The sequence below is a fragment of the Mobula hypostoma genome, chromosome 3 (genome assembly GCF_963921235.1).
Source record: "Mobula hypostoma chromosome 3, sMobHyp1.1, whole genome shotgun sequence".
In the NCBI taxonomy this organism is placed as follows: Eukaryota; Metazoa; Chordata; class Chondrichthyes; order Myliobatiformes; family Myliobatidae; genus Mobula; species Mobula hypostoma.
The window spans coordinates 193,210,380-193,226,491 of record NC_086099.1 but is presented as its reverse complement, the minus strand read 5'-3'; the positions used below and the strand labels follow the sequence as shown (position 1 = coordinate 193,226,491).

The window sequence follows — 16,112 nt, the reverse complement described above, 5'->3', positions numbered from 1 at the left end:
GACCCTGTGATGTTTCTGGGCGGAAAGCAGTGTAGAACCAGGAGGTTTACTGGCGAACGAAACTCGTTTACAGCTGAGTTGAGCTGGCAGCTGGAGAAAGAAAGGAGAAAACCCATTCAATAGTAAACCATTTTAAACTACTTGCTCAAATACTAGTCTAGAATAATTGCATTAGGTACAATGTCCTAACATTTTCTTCCAGTTCAAATTTTTTATGCAAGTCAATATAAGGACACTTGTTGGATTTGAGATCATGAAGTAATCCAGACACTTGCAGGCCTTTGTTTTTCTTGGTAGAGTTTCTCTGGAGGAGGACATGGATACTGTGCTTGCTGAGACTGAACAACACATGTTGGCATGTTTCCTTCAGCTTGCTAGCGAATTTAGTAGAACTCCTCCCCTTCCAAGCAAACTGACAACCACCCATCCTATAGCCAAATGTGCAAGCTTCCTATTTAGAGGCTGAATTCAAGCGAATAAGCTTGTAGAGAAGTAAGTTAATATCATAAAGAGCCCACTGAATCGACGACGATTGCAGCAGGGCTTCATTTTGTTTTCCAACCTGTTATCACATATTGAATGACACACTGCCTTTTCCTGTACTTCTGCATAGTTCAAATTTATTAAGATGCTATAGATATTTCTTCATGTAAGAAATGTATGTTTCATCACTTTTGCATGTTGAATTGTACTATTCGTGAGGCCACACATGTTCAGTTTTTGTCCCATTATATAATTCTGATTATACTTGCTGGAGGCTGTCCACAGTCAATTCCCTAGACTAACTCTTCGGATGAAATGATTATCTAAGAAGTTGAATCTGTTAGATCCATAGAACCATAGAAACTACAGCACAGAAACAGGCTTTTTGGCCCTTCTTGGCTGTGCCGAACCATTTTCTGCCTAGTCCCACTGACCTGCACACGGACCATATCCCTCCATACACCTCCCATCCATGTATCTGTCCAATTTATTCTTAAGTGTTAAAAAAGAACCCGCATTTACCACCTCGTCTGGCAGCTCATTCCATACTCCCACCACTCTCTGTGTGAAGAAGCACCCCCTAATGTTCCCTTTAAACTTTTCCCCCCTCGCTCTTAACCCATGTCCTCTGGTTTTTTTCTCCCCTTGCCTCAGTGGAAAAAACCTGCTTGCATTCGCTCTATCAATACTCATCATAATTTTATATACCTCTATCAAATCTCCCCTCATTCTTCTACGCTCCAGGGAATAAAGTCCTAACCTATTCAACCTTTCTCTGTAACGGAGTTTCTCAAGTCCCGGCAACATCCTTGTAAACCTTCTCTGCACTCTTTCAACCTTATTTATATCCTTCCTGTAATTTGGTGACCAAAACTGAACACAATACTCCAGATTCGGCCTCACCAATGCCTTATACAACCTCATCATAACATTCCAGCTCTTATACTCAATACTTTGATTAATAAAGGCCAATGTACCAAAAGCTCTCTTTACGACCCTATCTACCTGTGACGCCACTTTTAGGGAATTTTGTGTCTGTATTCCCAGATCCCTCTGTTCCACTGCACTCCTCAGTGCCTTACCATTAACCCTGTATGTTCTACCTTGGTTTGTCCTTCCAACATGCAATACCTCACACTTGTCTGTATTAAACTCCATCTGCCATTTTTCAGCCCATTTTTCCAGCTGGTCCAAGTCCCCCTGCAGGCTCTGAAGACCTGCCTCACTGTCCCCCTACTACCCCTCCAATCTTTGTATCATCAGCAAATTTGCTGATCCAGTTTACCACATTATCATCCAGATCATTGATATAGATGACAAATAACAATGGACCCAGCACTGATCCCTGTGGCACACCACTAGTCACAGGCCTCCACTCAAGAGAAGTAATTCTCTACTACCACTCTTTGGCTTCTTCAATTGAGCCAATGTCTAATCCAATTTACCACCTCTCCATGTATACCTAGTGACTGAATTTTCCTAACTAACCTCCCATGCGGACCTTGTCAAAGGCCTTACTGAAGTCCATGTAGACAATATCCACTGCCTTCCCTTCATCCACTTTCCTGGTAACCTCCTCGAAAAACTCCAATAGATTGGTCAAACATGACCTACCACGCACAAAGCCATGTTGACTCTCCCTAATAAGTCCCTGTCTATCCAAATGCTTGTAGATTCTGTCTCTTAGTACTCCCTCCAATAACTTACCTACTACCGACGTTAAATTTACCGGCCTATAATTTCCCAGATTACTTTCCAATCCTTTTTTAAACAACGGAACAACATGAGCCACTCTCCAATCCTCTGGCACCTCACCTGTAGACAGCGACATTTTAAGTATTTCTGCCAGGGCCCCTGCAATTTCAACACTAGTCTGCTTCAAGGTTTGAGGGAACACCCTGTCAGGTCCCGGGGATTTATCCACTTTAATTTTCCTCAAGACAGCAAGGACCTCCTCCTTTTCGATCTGTACAGTTTCCATGATCTCACTACTTGTTTCCCTTAATTCCATAGACTTCATGCCAGTTTCCTTAGTAAATACGGACGCAAAAAACCTATTTAAGATCCCCCCCATTTCATTTGGTTCCGCACGTAGCCGACCACTCTGATTTTCAAGAGGACCAATTTTATCCCTTACAATCCTTTTGCTCTTAATATACCTGTAAAAGCTCTTTGGATTATCCTTCATTTTGACTGCCAAGGCAACCTCATGTCTTTTAGCCCTCCTGATTTCTTTCTTGAGTATTTTCTTGCACTTCTTATACTTCTCAAGCACCTTATTTACTCCCTGCTTCCTATACATGTCATACAACTCCCTCTTCTTCTTTATCAGAGTTGCAATATCCCTTGAGAACCAAGGTTCCTTATTCCTATTCACTTTGCCTTTAATCCTGACAGGAACATAGAAATTCTGCACTCTCAAAATTTCTCCTTTGAAGGCTTCCCACCTACCGATCACATCCTTGCCAGAGAACAACCTGTCCCAATCCACGCTTTTTAAATCCTTTCTCATTTCTTCAAATTTGGCCTTCTTCCAGTTAAGAACCTCAACCCTAGGACCAGATCTATCCTTGTCCATGATCAAGTTGAAACTAATGGTGTTATGATCACTGGAACCAAAGAGCTCCCCTACACAGACTTCCGTCCCTTGTCCTAACTCATTTCCTAACAGGAGATCCAATACTGCATCCCCTCTAGTTGGTCCCTCTATATATTGATTTAGAAAACTTTCCTGAACTCATTTTACAAACTCTAAACCATCTAGACCCCTAACAGTATGGGAGACCCAATCAATATATGGAAAATTAAAATCCCCTACCACCACAACTTTATGTTTCCTGCAGTTGCCTGCTATCTCTCTGCAGATTTGCTCTTCCAATTCTCGTTGACTATTGGGTGGTCTGTAATACAATCCCACTAATGTGGCCATACCTTTCCTGTTTCTCAGCTCCACCCATAAGGACTCAGTAGACAAGCCCTCTAATCTGTCCTGCCTGAGCACTGCTGTAATATTTTCCCCAACAAGCAATGCTACTCCCCCACCTTTCATTCCTCTGCCTCGATCACATCTGAAACATCGGAACCCTGGAATATTAAGCTGCCAGTCCTGCCCCTCCTGTAGCCAAGTTTCACTAATTGCTATAACGTCATAATTCCACGTGTCAATCCACGCCCTCAACTCATCCGCCTTCCCCGCAATACTCCTAGTGTTGAAATATATACACCTCAGAAGATTTTTACCACCACTCACAACCTTTCTATTAGCGGATTTGCTTGAACGTTTAACGTCATTTATTTTCACCCCAGCCACACTGTCAGCTCTGGCACTCTGGTTCCCATCCCCCTGCAAATCTAGTTTAAAGCCTCCGCAATAGCATTAACAAACCTCTCTGAAAGGATATTAGTCCCCCTGTAGTTCAAGTGTAACCGGTCTCTCTTGTACATGTCCCACCTGCCCCAGAAGAGGTCCCAATTATCCTGAAATCTGAAACCCTGCCCCCTACACCAGTTCCTCAGCCACTTGTTCATCCTCCAGAGCATCCTATTCTTACCCTCACTGGCACCTAGCACAGGTAGCAATCCTGAGATTACCACCCTTGAGGTCCTGCTTTTCAACTTCCTACCAACCTCTCTATACTCACTCTCCAGGACCTCCTCACTCTTCCTTGCTATGTCATTGGTACCGATGTGCACCACAACATCTGGCTGATCACCCTCCCACTTCAGAATGTCATGCAATTGATCAGAGACATCCTTGACCCTGGCACCCGGGAGGCAACAAACTATCCTGGATTCTCTGTCACGACTACAGAACCTCCTATCTGCACCTCTAACTATCGAGTCCCCTATCACTACCGCTGTCCTCTTTTTCCCCTCTCCCTTCTGCACTGCAGAGCCAGACTCAGTGCCAGAGATCCGGCTACTGCAGCTTGTCCCAGGTAAGTCATCCCCCCCAACAGTATCCAGTGCGGTATACTTGTTGTTGAGGAGAATGGCCGCAGGGGAATCCTGCTCTGCCTGCCCTTTCCTTTTCCTTCGCCTGACAGTGACCCAATTTCCTGTCCTCTGCTCCTTTGGCGTAACTACCTCCCTGTAGCTACTATCTATAATCTCCTCATTCTCCCGAATGAGCCGCAGGTCATCCAGCTCCTGCTCCAGTTCCCTAACGCGATTTGTTAGGAGCTGCAGCTGGTTGCACGTCTTGCAGGTGTCGTTGTCAGGGACACCGGAGGGCTCCCTGACTTCCCACATCCTGCGAGAGGAGCATTCCAACATCCTGCCTGACATTCTCTCTACGCTAGACAATCTGAATAAAAAACTTACCAGAACCTACCCTGGCCTCTGCCTGTTCTCGCCGAAGCCTGTTGAGCCAAAGCTGTCCCACTCTGACTCAGTCCACTCCGACGATGGCCGCTGTATATGGTGGTCTGCTTTTTAAACCTTGGCGCGCTACATCACGCGCCTGCGCAGTGCAGACCCTTCTCCCCCAGCAGTGTTTAAGAAAAAAAGAATGACTTTTTCTACCCGAATTCTTCCACTCTCTTGTTCAGCTGCTTGCTTCGACTGAAACAAGAACCGTTGAAATTTTCTCTTTTAAACCTTGGCGCGCTACGTCACGCGCCTGCGCAGTGAAGACCCTTCTCCCCCAGCAGTGTTTAAGAAAAAAAGAATGACTTTTTCTACCCGAATTCTTCCACTCTCTTCTTCAGCTGCTTGCTTCGACTCATCACTGATGATTGTTAATCAGAAAATATAGTGGGATCTTGATCCGCAAGATAAGTGGGCTGAGAATTTTTAATTGGCTTTCAGTTTATCCAAGTTGGGTTTTGGGAAGTCAAATCAGGGTAGGATTTGTACAGTGAATGATCAGGCCCTGGGGTATTTTCTGGGACTTGGTTCCCTGAAAGTAGCATCACAGATGACAGGATGGTGAAGAAGTGTTTAGCACATTGATTTTCCATCAGCCAGAGCATTCAATATTAAGTTCAAACATTACATTGCAGTTATACAAGATACTGGTGAGACTGCACTTGGAGTATTTGTACATTTTTGGTAGCCCTATTACAGGAACAACATCATTAACCTAGAAATAATAGAGATACGAGGGAAAATCTTGTTAGCCAGAAGCTGGTGAATCTATGGAATTCATTGCCACTGACAGCTGTAGAGGCCAAGATGTTTGGTATATTTAAAATAGAGGTTGATAAATTCTTGATTAGCAAGAGCTTCCAAGGTTTTGGGCCGAAGGTAGGAGAATGAGGTTGAGAGGAATAATAAATCAGGGATGGTTGAATAGTAGAGTAGACTCGATGGGCCAAATGGCCCAATTCTGTTCCTGTGTCTTATTCCTCAGATTTATGAGGTGGCTGCCAGGACTCGAGGAACTAAGTTATAGGGTAGGTTAGGAATTTATTTTTGGGATGTAGGAGGTTGAGGGATATTCTTATGGCCTCAGTGGTATAGAGAAGATGAATGCAGCATGGTCTTTTTCCTGAGGAACTAAAAAACTGGAGGGCATAGCTTTAAATTGAGAGGTGAAAGGGGGTAACTTCTTAACACAGATGGTGGTGCATTTATGGAATGAGCTACAAGAAGTGGATGAAGTAGTTACAATTATAACATTGAACATGGGAACAATTATAAGTTTCCTGGTAAGAGAGGTTTAGAGTGATATAAGCCAAATATGGGCAAGTGGTACTAGCTTCAGATTAGCGCCATGGATGATTCTCTTCGACCATGATTCTGTTGCCTAGTAGGGCAAGCTTGAGGTGCCGAGAGGCCTATTCCTGCTCCTATTTTCTTGTGTTCTTGTGAAAATTTATTTTAAATGTTACCATCCTAGATACAAAGTTAATCAATTTTCTCAGACTTCATTCATCTTTCACAATATATTGGTAACCTTTGAAGTAAGGGCAGAAGGATTATTAGCAGATGGTATTTGCTTCCCAGGTGGGAAGTCTTTTTGATTATCAGCACTAAATACATGTGCATTGTTACTGTTTGTATTCCAGGTCACACAGTGTTGTCCCATTTATTTCACTGTGGCCATATGAGAAAAAATGATTACAATTGGTGTCAGATAGTGCTACTGTATTAAGCACCAGTGACTGGAGACCAAGGCTGGATGGATTATACTTATCAGTCCACCTGTAAAACTCATCATAGAACTTGGCCCAAAGTGTCAACTCTTTATTTCCCTCCACAGATGCTGCCTGACTTGTTGAGTTCCTTCAGCAGTTGTGTGTGTGTGTGTGTTTATGTTAAAAACTGTAATTTCTGGCACTGTGCTTCCCAAGATGCAGGAACAAATTGTTAATTTCCCAAGGTTGATTTGTTAAATATTTTAGCTTTGCTCTAATTTTGTCTTTTCAGAAAGCAAGCTGAAGGTGAGCAATCAGGAGCTGAAGTAGCTGTCCCAGGTGCCCTGCAGATAAAATGTGCCCGCTGCCAGATTGTTACCCCCACTTTCATTGATATGAAACTTCACCTGCTGTGTGTTCATGAGGAAGAGCTGCAGCTGAGGGTGGAAGAAGGATCAGTGAAAGAGAAAAGCAGATGCATCAGTGGGTTTCCTATTTACTCTAGTGCAGAAACAGAACAAGAGCTTTTCAAGCATGCAGCAAACTATTGGAAGCAATTTGGCGAGAAGAAGAACGTGGTAAAGTGTGGTATTTGTGAAGAAGCGTTCCACTCTTGCTTTAAGTTGAAGAAGCATATGGTCTTGCATTATAAAGAACAGCTCCAGTTAGATGCTGCGGACTCGAGCACAGTTCCTGAGGTTAAAAAACTACAATTTTTTACAAATGTTGGATTTAATTGTATCTTATGCAAACAGAAATATGGGAGCAAGTCTGAAATTTTCAGGCACTGGCAAAGTTATCATAAGTGCCAAGATCCTACTGTTCTATGGACCATGTTTAATTCCTTAATTGATCATTGCAGAATTGATGAGGAACAGACTGAGATTTCATCAGAGCACAGTGCTGTCAGCACTGAACCTTTTTGCAGACACATTACAGATGCTACGTCCTTTTGTGATCTCCATGAGGAGAGAAGGATTGTAGACCAGTGTAAGGTACACTTGAGCAATTGCATTGGCGGAACAGAGAAGTCTCTTGATTCTTCCCAGTTAACATGTCCGTTTTGTTCGAAGACCTTTTTCTGCACAACTTGCAGAAGCAGCAGCAGTGAAGAGGTTGTTTTTCATCAAGGTGACGTTGAACATCAATGCCCAAAGTGCCTTCTGAAGTCCCCATTAACTGTTAAGGGTCTTGAACCTCAAGTGTTCTGTACCTCATCTAAACATTGTGGTTGAAATTCAAGTGCTGCTGGAATGACAGAACCTCTAAGGTGAGTTTGTAACCTTCATGAACCATGATACATGATATATTAATCACAAATGTTAGTGCGGAGTATATACTATGCTTGCGTATCCAGGTATCATGATGGAGAAACGTGATCAGACTGTGCAAAGGTTTTCAAAGAATTAAACTGTCCTGGGATCCTATAAAATGTAGTACAGGAAATAGTACAAACTTAAAAAGAAAAAGAGAATGATTTGGAAAGAATTAGGTCAACAAGTTATGCAAAGTGTTTAATTGTTTTATAGATACGAATGGAGCTTCTTGGGTGGTGACAATCATAAATTGTTTGGAACTCAACTTATAAAAGCAGCAGAACATATGGTTTACTTGGTTAACATAATTGAATATCTTAATCAAGATTTAAAGTATAAATCTTATATCCTGACTTTAAAATGTACACATTCATGTAAAATGAAAGAGTGTGGTACTTCCTTTTGTTATTGGAGGCAGCAAGAAGGCCCTCACTGTTGTCTCCTCCTAGTGGTCATGAAAGCAAAAATCATGTTTTATTTCTCAGTTCTAAATGGTCAGTCAACACTACATTCGTAGTGTCCTTGTTGGAACTGTGCCCCAAAAGTCCAGAAAATGAAGAAGTATTTATCCTATCAGTTTCACTGATATATTTCATTGAATGCAGTATTTTTCTTCCTCCTTCAGTCCTCCCCCTCCCTTCCCGCTCCTTGCAAGGAGGTATAATATGAAGTGGGCAGTTGCAGCTTTTGGAGTTTAAGCCCAAATGTGACTGCAACCAATCATTTTGCTCTAGGAATATCACAACTGGATTTGTTTCTATCCTTGCTTGATGTTGATATGTGTACTTTGTGTATAGTTTCTACAAAATCTTTGTATGAATAAATTGGAAGATTGAAGTATGCATTCAAATTCAAGTAAGAGTTCCGGAAGACTTAGTAACAAGTAAGAAAAACAAACTATTGAAGTGACACACAACCAACTTTCATAAGTAATAAATTTTATATGGAGTTGAAAGCAAAGCAAATTCACTCAACCTTGTTTAGTTCATGCACAGGTTAAAATAGAACATAGAACAGTATGGCACAGTGCAGGTCTATCAGCCTTGATGTTGTGCTGACCTTTTAACCTATTCTAAGAGCAATGCTTCCTTCTGCATAGACCTCCATGTTTCTTTCATCCATGTGCCTATCCAAGAATTTCATAAATGTCCCTAATGTATCTGCTTGCATCACTGCCCCTAGCAGCACATTCTATATACCCTCTGCTATCTGTGTCAAAACCCGACCTCTGACATCCCATTATACTTTCCTTCTGTCACCTTAACATTATGCCTCTGGTGTTTGCTGTTTCTTCCCTGGGAAGAATGGCACTAGCTGACCACTCCATCAATATTTTTTATCATCTTGTACAGTTCTATTGAGTCTCCTTTCGTCCTCCTTCGCTCCAAAGAAAAAAGCCCTAACTCGGTCAACCTATCCTGGTATGATATGCTCTCTAATATAGGCAGCATCCTGGTAAATCTCCTCTGCACACTCTCTAAAGCTTCCATATCCTTCCTATAATGACATGACCAGAACTGAACACAATGCTCCAAGTCTGATCTAACCAGGATTTTATAGAGCTGCAGCATTACCTCACTGTTCTTGAACTCAGTCCCCCAACTAATGAAGAAAGACACCCTATAAACTTGCATGGCAAATTTGAGGGTTCTGTGGATGTGGACTCCAAGACCCCTCTGTTCCTCCACACTGCTTAAAAAAAAACAAAAATATTTTCAATTACCCTGTATGGGACAAATTATTATTTTAGTGTGGGATCAATTGTATTTTTTGGCAAAGTGCTCTGGAATTTTTCTGTAACAGATTAAATCTTAAGAACAAGTCAGTTTCCAGCTTGCTAGTGGGAGATTTAGGTATGACAGCAGGAGATCTGATGGAAAGAATTGTTGAAATGGGGAAATGAATTTGTTTTACTTGGTAAGATTTGTTTGGTTAGTCAACAGCAAACTCTGTTTACAATTTATTTTTTTAAACTTTTGGTCCTCTCCAGTGAGTGCCCCTTCTATATTTCCATGTTTTGTCCTACGAATACTTCTGAAGGTTTAATAATAAGCTATTCTTCCTTTCACAAGATTCATCCAGATCTTGCACCATCATGACTGCAACTTGCATTTACAGTATTTCTGGTAAGGTGGGAAAGGTCCCAAGGTTCTTCACCAAGAAGGAACGAGTAAGAAATCTGACAGAATGGTTGCTTGAAGCTAGTTTGTAAGGGTGATGGGATTTGGGGAGTAAAATGTAACAAGGAAATGGTTAGATTAGGGAGGAATTTTCAAAGATTGGACATAACCACCACTTGCATCACTAGGTGAAAGGAAAGAGGTTGTGGATGTATAAAAATGCTGTAAGAGTTTTTATGACAGGAGTTTACAGAGATGGAGAAAGAAACGATTACAGAAGGATTTAAAGCAAAAGCTTAAAATAATTTTTAAAAAACCAGTACATATAATGGTTCAGCAGGATTAGATAGCTTACGGATAGTGAGATGATCAAGTATATGGAATATGGAAGCCTGAAAAGCTATGAACGTGAGGATTACCTTGAATAGAGATTTCTATAACCCAAGAAGTGAAGTAGTGTGCAGTTTGACACTGTTTTGGAGGTGGAATTTGGCAGTCTTTATGTTAGAGAGAATATTAACCTGTATTCAGACTAGAAAGGAAACACATTACCAGGGAACAATTTGTTTCAACCTATGATGATGGTTGGCATCTTATAGAATTGACGTGAGCGTGATGGGATATTTTGCAGGGAAAAAAGACCATCTGTAGTGATATTTGGTCTATAACTAGGATGGGTATAGGTTCTCTAAAACTGGACTTTGGGGAAAATAGTGTGACACACTTTCGTAGTAGAGTAATGAAGCTCATTACCAGCACATTCTTTCTTGGATAAGGGGATCAAAACTCTTCCTTACTACCGACTCAACCTGCAAATTAACCTTTAGGGAATCTAGCACGAAGACTCCCAAGTTCCTTTGCACCTCCGACTTCTGAATTTACTCTCTATTTAGAAAAGTCTACATCTTTATTCTTTCTCCAAACTTCATGTCTATAGACTTCCCTTTGCTGTATTCTATTTGCTGCTTCTTTGCCCATTCTCCTAATCTACCCAAGTCTGTCTGCAGACTCCCTGCTTTCACAATACTCTCCTGCCCCTCCACCTACCTATCTTTGTATCATTTGCAAACCTGGCCACAAAGCCATCAATTCTGTCGTCCAGATCATTATTGTGTAATGTGAAAAGTGGCGAACCACCACTAGTCACTGTCAGCAAACCAGAAAACGTCTGTACTTCCACTCTTTGCCTTCTGCCAGTGAGATAATCTGTCCATGTTGGTATCTTTCCTTTAAAATCATGAGTTTTCATCTTGTTTAGCACCCTCACCTGCAGCCCCTTGTCAAAAGCCTTATGAAAATCCAAATAAACAACATCCGCTGACTCTTCTTCATCTATCCTGCCTGTTATCTCCTCAAAGAATTCTAGCAGATTTGTTATGCAAGATTTCCTCCAAAGAAATCAGTGCTGGTGTCTTCCACAGTGAAGATTGATGTACAATACTTATTTGTCTGCCATTGTCTCCCATTACTATCTCTCTCGTGTCAGATGTCCACTCTTGCCTCTCTTTTACTCTCTATATATCTGAAAAACAACTTTTGGCACCCTCTTTTGTATTATTGTATAGAGTCTTAGAGCAATGCAGCGTGGATATCATTGAGGTGGGTGCAATTACTACAGTTCAGAGGCATTTGGATAGGTGCATGGATGGGAGGTGCTTGGAGGCTTATGGGCTAAATGCGGGCAACTGGGACTCACAGGGAGAATGCTGTGGTCAGTATCGGTCAGTTGGGCTGAAAGGCCTGATTCCATGCAGGAGTCACTCTGTGACTCCAGAAGTCACTTACAGGGCAGCAAAGAACCAGTTGATCAACCCTAATGCTGTGTGTTAAAACTCTCTACTTCCTCTGCTGCAATGGGTGGGCAGTATCTACATACAGAGAACACTGCAGGAGTCTGGCTAGGTTACATTGATTTTGGAAGAGCTCCAGTACCATTTGCAGCCTTTTGCTTTCAAAGCATCAAATATCAAAGACATCTCCTCGATTCTGTATCTCTTTTTTTGTTTCAGTACACTTTTTTTGTTGCTGGCTTGGAGGAAATGACACCACAGCTGCTCTCTGATCCTTGAACTTAGCAGTGGATTAGTCATTTAAAGTCCTGTTTTGTTGTTTGAGTGGAGATTCCATAGAATGTAAAATTTGAAATTTAAGAAAATGTACGGAAAATCCTTGCGATAGACAGTGTGAACAAGTGGGAGATGGAATTTGTCAGGCATGCAGAGGGAACAACGTGGTTGTGTGGCAGCAGAATAATGAGGAGGAAAGGGAACAGGAAGAGGCCAAATCAGCTGCACAAAAAATGGTACAGCATTTATTAGTGTAGCACTGAGGAGAGGCAAGGAAAGTTGATAATGGAAAATAAATCAAAACCCAATAGCTTGAAGAATTGAAACTAAAAATCCTACTTTAACTAATTTAATATATCTGACTTGTAGAGCTGAAGAGAATCCACAGGAATTGCCTGCATACACAAATTAAAACAGGTAACTCTATTGAATTGTCAAATAACCTGGAATATGTAACATTTGGCACAGTGGTGTAATACATTTTTTGTGATAGAACAAATCCTTCAAGGTGTCAAATTTTCTTGCACATTATTATTTCACATAGCCTCTGTAAGTGCTCTACTAACACTTTCATTGATGGAAAGTTTAGATATTATACCACCTGTTCATTAATCCTTTCTCATCCCGCTTCAGTTCACATTTTTGTATTTGTGGTGTGTTCCTTGCATAAACTGAATAAATCCCTGCTTGAAGCAATTGTTCTGAGTGTATCCTCAGTCTCTCATGAAGATTGAATTCTCCCTTTAAACAGGATGTTGAGATGGAACAGAGTCAGAAGTGCTATTCAAACCTGAATTTTAAGTAACACTTCAGTTTGTGAGCACTGACCCTCACAAAAATATACCCGGAGGAGAGAAGATAATGGGTTTTTCATGGAAGGACCACGGAGTGGAAGACTTGGAATAACTTTATATTGGCTTGTAGCTGAACAGTTTATCTGGAGCCATTGGTAGAATTTTCTTAGATTTACTTTATGGAAAAATACTTAAGAGATTCTGAGAAATGAGTGATAACTTTCATTTGTGTACATGTACGTAGTTTGGCGCCTGTAATTAGTTACACATTACCCAAGGAAAAACAGTTATAACCTGTGTGATGTTAAATGTTTTGTGTCAGTATTGTAGAATACAAATAAATCTAAAGGCTGTTGTGTGTAATCAAAGGAAATGTTTTAGGCTCAAACCAGGTTGGCTTATAAATGGAACCAGACATAAATAGATAATAAAACCAAGATGGTGTTAACTACTGAGTTTTTTTAAAGAAATGTTAACCTTGAAGTGTATATTTTCCTAAATATTATTATTTTAAAGTTGCTGTAAAATTGGAAACGTCAAAGAGAAGATAATAGGGAAGTAAAGCCCGCCCTGTTTGTGTTAATGTAAAGTTTACTTTAATGTTTGGTTTCTAAAGCTCAATCTTTTAGTTTTGAAAATGCAGTTGTCACAAGAATGGCTTATGTACCAAGATTCATATAATAGAGCTTAAATGTTGTAAATATAATGATCCCATGTTTCTTTATTAGGTTAGATTTTTAATAACATCTTATTGCAGAGAGCTTTCATTCCCTAATGCAGCCATTTCTTCTGCTTCCTCACTTTCCATATCAGCTGAATTCACTGAGACACACACAGCTTGGGAAATGAGGTCAAGCAGTAGGTGGGCTGGAACACATTGCATTCGGTTTAGACCCACCACATGCAAACCAGAGATTCAGGAGACGTAGCATTTTTATGCAGTATTATAAGATGGGTTATAGGAGGTTATCATCATGAGTTCTTTTTGCAACCAGCAACGCTTAAAAAAAAGAAAGCATGGTTTCTTACGTAAGCTCTCATTATCTGTTTTTCATCCTTAGCTAAACCAATGTATCTCAGTCCACCTGATTACTTCTTTATCTTGTTAACTTCATATTATCACAATAAAACTTAATTTGTATCTAGGTAAAATCTACAATGATTTTGTTTCATAATATGAAAACTGATACACATTTACTCAATCTTGTTAATGCATATTAGGAGAAATGCAATTACATTGTCTTTTGATTAAACTTCTTATGTAAACTAGATTACTTTTGTAATAAATATTTTGAGTTGAGCAAGTGTGTTGGTACTGTGAATTTGTTCAAATTTTTCTCTGCCTAAGGGGTTCAAAGTTGACTTTTTTGAAGAAATAAATATTTTTTGATGAAATTACAGAATTGGGATGTGCTAATTCACAGACTGTAATAATCGAATGTTACTGACCTTGCATTTCCTCTATGCCATGGAAATTACTTGTATGTTGAGTGTGCATGTTTATTGCAATGGATGTAACTTAAAAATAAGTTGAATGTCATACAGTCAACTCATTAAGAAGGTAATGTTTCAGAAGAACGAACTTATACATGAACAAAAACAACAGGAATTCTGCAGATGCTGGAAATTCAAGCAACACACATCAAAGTTGCTGGTGAACGCAGCAGGCCAAGCAGCATCTGTAGGAAGAGGTACAGTCGACTGCACCTCTTCCTACAGATGCTGCTTGGCCTGCTGCGTTCACCAGCAACTTTGATGTGTGTTGCTTATACATGAACAAGTAACTTTTTTGTTATAACTTTATGTGAACAAATTTCTTAGATGACGGCTTTTTAAATTCCTGTTTGAACTCTTTAAGTTTGGCTTCTGCTCAATTCACAATACCAAAATAGCCCTAGCAAAGATTCACAGATGACATCCTGTATGAGGTGTCCATGGCAAGTTAATCCATTTGAACTTCTGGTAAAATAGTTTTTGGCATCTTCCTTGTATGTTGGTCATATCCTTAGAATTCTTTTGGAATGTTTCCACTACAGCTATCTCATAAAACCATTTCCTTAAATGTCTTACCTTCACAAGTCCATCTAGGATCTGTTGTTGCCTTTCTGATGTTCTGTATTTGTATTCTAATTCTCTTGGTAATAGTTTCATGTGTCTGCTGTGGGCATCTCCACATTCACTCTCTCAACTGTTTGTTTTCAAAGGGATGAGGTTGTTAACCTCCTGCCCAACTCTCCTCCTTTCACAGCTGGGCTTGGCACCGTCTATGGCGGAGACGTGATCCTCTGAGAAGAATATTTTCACCTCATTTCCACCTTAAAATAATGACTCCTAATTCTAGTCGTTCCTAAAGGAGTGAATACGTTATTCACATCCACCCTATCAAGATGTTTTTATTTCACTCAAGATGCCACTAACCCTCATGTCTATGATTATCCTCTGGATTTTCTCTGCTACTTCCTGTCTTTCTTTTGCCCAGCAAGCCAAATCTTCTTCTTGTTACCCTTTTGCCCGAGGCCTTCTCTTCTCTCCTCCAACTCGCTCTGTGTCCTCTGTGAGTTTATCATATCAATAAGACTTATCTGTGCTGTATCTCAATAAAATAAAATAAAAGTGGTGACTGTCCAGTTTTCCTTTTCAGTCTCCATGTCATTGACATCTCGCTGTTCTCTTTGCTATTTTTACAACAAAAAAAAATCCACTCTTGAACCTTCCATTATCTATTTCCCAGGTCTTCTACACGTTGTCACTTTTACAGTTACCAAATCAGATTTGGGATCTTGACACTTAACTGAATCACAAATGACTCTGCCAACCCTTCTGTGGCAGTCTACGACACTATTCTTATCTAAAACTCGGTATTGAATGCTCTGATGTTCAATCATTTCTTGAACATCTACAGCAATTACTTCTCTTCCTACTTCCTACCATTATTTGGTCATTTGCTTTTGTGACTTTGAAATGCTGTGCTTCCCTGCGACAATTTAATCCATTACAAAGCATTTTGATACCTTTAGAGTGATAAGGAATGTATTACATAAATGCTTTTTTTAAATCTCTTGGTGAAGTTGTTGCATGAAAATGAGTTGTAGAAATCTAGAATTTAAAACAACTGCTCACACTATTGATACAGATGCACATGTTTCTTAACATTTTTTTGAAACATTAGATTGCAGTTTCTGGGCATCAGACCAAATATGTATCGAAGGTACTACTGCACGTGATGAGTTTCTAGGAAGGCAGATTTCCCACT

At 40.3% G+C, this 16,112-nt stretch overlaps 1 protein-coding gene across 6 annotated transcripts in view; it reads left to right on the top strand.

Moving 5' to 3' along the window:
• Positions 1-14,470, top strand: part of znf438 (zinc finger protein 438) — a 269,715-nt gene extending 255,245 nt beyond the window's left edge. For 3 of the 6 annotated variants that reach the window (XM_063044329.1, XM_063044331.1, XM_063044333.1), the window contains 2 exons: positions 6,856-7,833; positions 12,817-14,469. In XM_063044329.1, the coding sequence (XP_062900399.1) occupies positions 6,856-7,798 (943 nt within the window). In that variant the 3' untranslated portion in view covers positions 7,799-7,833; positions 12,817-14,469. Of the gene's footprint in view, positions 1-6,855; positions 7,834-12,434; positions 12,483-12,816 lie in introns of all 6 variants that reach the window. The other 3 variants (XM_063044328.1, XM_063044332.1, XR_010017441.1) reach the window with 2 other exon arrangements.
• The last annotated feature ends 1,642 nt before the right edge of the window (positions 14,471-16,112 follow it).